Source organism: Telopea speciosissima, chromosome 1 (assembly GCF_018873765.1).
Source record: "Telopea speciosissima isolate NSW1024214 ecotype Mountain lineage chromosome 1, Tspe_v1, whole genome shotgun sequence".
Taxonomy (NCBI): Eukaryota; Viridiplantae; Streptophyta; class Magnoliopsida; order Proteales; family Proteaceae; genus Telopea; species Telopea speciosissima.
The window spans coordinates 29,736,042-29,740,807 of record NC_057916.1 but is presented as its reverse complement, the minus strand read 5'-3'; the positions used below and the strand labels follow the sequence as shown (position 1 = coordinate 29,740,807).

At 39.2% G+C, this 4,766-nt stretch overlaps 1 protein-coding gene and 1 non-coding gene across 2 annotated transcripts; both read right to left on the bottom strand.

Annotated features, from left to right (window-relative positions):
* Positions 1–499: 499 nt before the first annotated feature.
* Positions 500–572, bottom strand: TRNAK-CUU. The gene has a single exon. It is a non-coding gene; the product is annotated as a tRNA-Lys (tRNA).
* A 311-nt stretch (positions 573–883) lies between these two features.
* On the bottom strand, positions 884–3,190 carry LOC122650407 (TOM1-like protein 2). Its single transcript, XM_043843828.1, has 3 exons — positions 2,625–3,190; positions 2,173–2,451; positions 884–1,382 (listed from the first exon to the last, which is right to left on the bottom strand). Exons 1-3 carry the CDS (start codon positions 3,108–3,110, stop codon positions 1,044–1,046), a joined length of 1,104 nt encoding a protein of 367 aa, XP_043699763.1. The 5' UTR covers positions 3,111–3,190; the 3' UTR covers positions 884–1,043.
* Positions 3,191–4,766: the final 1,576 nt, after the last annotated feature.

Below are 4,766 nucleotides of genomic sequence, written 5' to 3'. Positions count from 1 at the left end.
TCAGTTCTTCTCTCTCCATTTTCTTAGATGGACCAAACCTCCTTTGAACACCTTGAAGATCAATTGTGATGCAGCTTTTATTACGGATCCCCCTGAAGGGGGTTTGGGTGTGGGGGTTCATGACTATATGGGTCGACTGGTAATGGCAGTGTCTGAACCAAACTCTCAGACGTTTTGGAAGGAGAAGCGGTTGCAATCAGACTCGGCTTATTGGAGGCGAATGCTAAAGAATTCCCATATATTTTGATCGAATCGGATAATTTGACACTCTTCGAAGGCTGTCTTTGGCATGTAAGACATTATGGCCTACTTCCTCTCCTTGGCTTCAGGATCTGTGTAATCAAGAAGCCTTGAACTCGTCATGCATAGTCTTTCAATAAATTCACTTTTTAAACCCCAAAACCCTCCCCCCATACACACAAAAAAAAGTTCCTCTGTTTTATTTAGGACTTTATCTATCTTTTTTATATTTTAGGATAGTTAGGAAGATAAAAAAATGCGCCCACCATGGGGCTCGAACCCACGACCACAAGGTTAAGAGCCTTGCGCTCTACCAACTGAGCTAGACGGGCTCTTCATTTTTATTGTCTCTGGTTGATTACTTGTTACATCCTCCCTTGCTACAAAAAAGAAATACAAGGCAGACATAATCGAATTGGACTCGGCAATGCAACACAAGAGGTTGATAACCATGCCCTACCTACAAACTAATTGAAATTGCCAAATCACCCTTCCACGACTGAACCATGCGACTTAGGTTAAAATGTTGAACAAAGACACGGAAAAAAACGTCCAAACCAGAATAGCCGTTGAACATGAACCGTGAGAAAAAATAAATGGAAACATCGGTTCTAATGTTCAAGGAAAAAGGAAACAAAGCGGATCAGACATGAAATATGTAGATCATACTAGATATTTGTGTATCAGCAAGCAAAATAGTTAAATGGCTGATCTCTAACCACATCTTTCATCAGAAATTATCACCAACCCTTCGTCCTATACATAGACAAAAACAACAAAATCTTGGTTTCCCCTCTTAACTCTCACTCTAGTGTAGATTTCCCTTCAGGAAAAATTTCCTTCTCATTACTGGTTTCGCTGCTCACTTCATCTTTTAGGGGCTGTGGGTTTTCTGCCCTGTTTACATTTTCATCTAGAGTGGCTGAACCAACGCTGGTTGTGCCAGGACTTCTGGATTCCGGCCCTTCGATTGCTGGTGGCACTATCATCTCGTCATACTTGGAAATAACCTGTTGAAGCTCATCATTAAGATTGAGAGACTCAAAAAGCATTTCATCATCGTCGCTAGTGCTTTCTATGATCCTCTGTAAGATAGGCTGTGACTCCTTGCATTTTTCTACCATGTTCAGAGTGAGATCATCCTGCAATCAGTGTAAAAACTTTCATCTTAATTGTTATGATTCCTAATCTTCAATCTTCTTCTTCATTTCTTTTTCAGTCTTTGGCCTATTGAGACTGTTAAGATTGAACGCTACGAGATAAACTAGACAAAACAACAGCAAGACATTTAAAGAATTTCTAATGCAGCCATTATCATTCATACTTAACAGTTCCATGAGTTCTACAGAGAATTCTATTAAACCAAGAGCTCTCAATTCATAGAAACAATAAGAGCACAAAAATTATGCCAAATATCTCAAAGAGGCAAAAATGATGGCAAGTCATTTTTAGACAATAACCTTAGAGCTTAGATGGAACAAAATTGACAATGTTAATAATGAATTGGAGAAAGCATCAATATAGTTGCTGAATAGTTGACAGATAAGTCACCCTTATTGTCACTCTACAGAACCGTACATGAGATTTTCACCTCATAAGGCTCCTCGTTCAATTCTTTCGAAGTCATTGGATCATTTTCCTCGTTCGAGAATCTCCTTCCTTCTTCTACTCCGTTCCGAAGAGTAACGAAACCACAGGTGGATTGGATAAAATTATCAAGAGAAGTGATTCAATGCTCCCCTTTTTTAGCATTTCAAATAATTCTGTGTCTAGTACTCCTGATCCATGTAAAGATCTCACATGAAACCAAATGAGAAGATCATCTATAAATTTGTCTTATGGAACCAACATTTTCATGCTATTAGAAAGTTGAGAAACACAAGCATCATGTATCCCCCCATTAAAACTAAATCACTAATTATGAAATTTTACCTTGAGGGGCTTCGGTTCTGCCTGAGAGTTCAAAATGCTAGACAGACTATCAATGCTATTTCGAGTGAAAAGAAAAAACTCTTTCTTTCCTTCCACCGAAAAACTGTTATCATGATAGCTATTATCAGTATGATCTAGACCGCGCGGATCTAAGTTAGGCATGGGATATCTTTCAGGAGGAGATAAAGGTTGTTCCTGAACATCTGGGTCCAAAGAATCATAAAGCATCGAATTCCCATCATCTTGTACTGATCGTGGGGTGATTCTGCTCTTCAAGCTCTGCAAACGAACAATTTCATCAAGAAGAGTACCTAAATAGTTCTTAATGAAAGTGTTTCTAACAGCTTATGTAGAAGAAACCAAACCCTAGAAAGATTGAATCAGAGAAACGTAACCTAGAGAAAATAGTGAATCAATTTCAAGTGTGTGACCAGAAATCAAACAGAGCTTACCATATAAGCCTGGCGAAACACAGGAAGATACGAAAGGTCTTCCGATTCGCCCCATGCCTGGATCAACTCCAACGCTCGTTGTCTATCACTGTGATGGGTTTGGGGATCATCGATCATCCTAACCATCTCATCCAACACCTTCTCCGATGCTAATTCTGAAAAAATCTTCTCACAATTCATGGCACAAGCTTCCAATAGATCAAGACTCAACCTCTGGCTTATAATGTTCTTGCTAACAATCTTCTTTTTAATAGCCCTCACAACTTCTTGACCGCTAAACTCTTCGCTATTGAGCATGGCACATATCCGTAAATTCAAACCCCAATTCGGTCCTTCTAAGCTATCAGATGTCGCTTCATCTACCATCTTCGATTCAGGTGTCTGGGCTTGTAAGATTTCCTTCATTTTCCCACTAACCATCCTACCCATTTGAGCACCACCGGTCTTTAATCGCTCACCCTGTGCAGCTAACTTCAACCTATCCATCCTTTTAACAAATTATTGGAGAACGAACACAGAACCAATTATCAAAGAAACCCAGTTTGCATCAAACAGCAAAACCTAACAAAGAAACGAATTCTTTCAGATTTTCTTGGTTGAAGAAGTTCTGTTTTGTCTTTTACCTTTTTATTTTGTTGGTTTCGTTCTATTCTTTTTAGGCAGAGCAGCGGATCTGAAACTCTGAATTGGATTTCTTTGCCGACATTACGTGTAATGACAATTATGGAAACCCAACAAACGCGTGGCACAAAAGTATGGTGAGGGCTATATTTAAGAAGAAGAAGATTGCCAGCAAGAACGTTGGTGAGCCAAAGGTTTTTTGGTTTTTTAGGATCGATGGTGAGCCAAAGGTTGAGAGTTTGGTACTTTGGTCGTAGGTCCCAGAGATTCGGATGGTCAGACATAAACCCTCTGCGATATTTGACTCCACCATACTAAACAAAATGATTTTCAGAATTTAGTTGAGCAAACGGATCCGACACGGAAAATCGAAAGGAAGAGAAGTCTAGGTTTGTAAACGGATCGGATTAGGCTCGGATACGGATTGGATGTGATCGGACATACACCTCTGAACGGATTTGGATGTGGATTGAATTCGAATCTTTGATCATACTTTTACATCTTTGCCTTGTGTAACCTGGATCTTCCTCCCCCTAGCGGAATTCACTCTCAATCCATATCTCTTAGATCATGATTCTCTTTTCTTCATATTTTAGAACCTATTGAATCTTCAAAAATCCTCATCATTATTTACTTAAATTTTTATTATTAAGTATTCAGATTTTTCTTTTGGACTGATTTTTATCGGAGTATTCGGATTTTTTCTTGAATATCTCTAAACAAATATAGATGTCCCTAAACGGATATGGGTGCAGATCGAATTCAGATTTCGATTATCCATTTACATCCCTATGAGAAGTAAAATTTTCAAGGGAGAAAGTTCTCTGTTCAGGAGTGTGGCCTACGCCAGCACTTCCATGAGTCTATCTCTCTCCTCCCCATATGAAAAGACACATCTGCCCTCTTGCTTTGAGGAGGAGAGAGATAAACACATGGGAGTACCCGGACAGAAAACTACTACCCAATTTTCAAACCTAATAAAAAAGTTTGGGAAAAAAATGCTAACTAGTCGCGTGCCTCGAGTGGCTCTTGCACTTAAATACAGAAGTGTGTGAAAGTATCAAGTTGCGCTCGTGGAAAGGTGAAAATCCTGCCTAGAGAAATGTTTGTGTGCACGTTCAAATTGGCCAGCACCTGTGTAGACTGTAGAGGCCCATGTAGCGATCTCTTTCCCAAATTGGGCAAGAGATTGCTGTTTGGTCGTGTAGCCCTTGCACCAATGTGGGAGCCAATGAGAGAACGGATAGGGGCATTAAAGCAGATGGGATTTTTTATTTCCAAAGGGGTTGAACAATAATTTTGCATGCTCATCTGTATTGTATTATATATGTTTTAAAATATAAATGTTTATAAGTTTCAAAAACATCATTTCTTGTATTTGAATTTTGCATTTGGTAGTGTGAGGTAAGCAACAAAGTGTGTTATTTTTGGTCCCACATTAAAAGTGGAAGAAAGGTTCTCATGTTTATAAGTAGGGGTTGGAACCAAGAAGATAGGTTCTAGAGAGAGTTATCACTCATG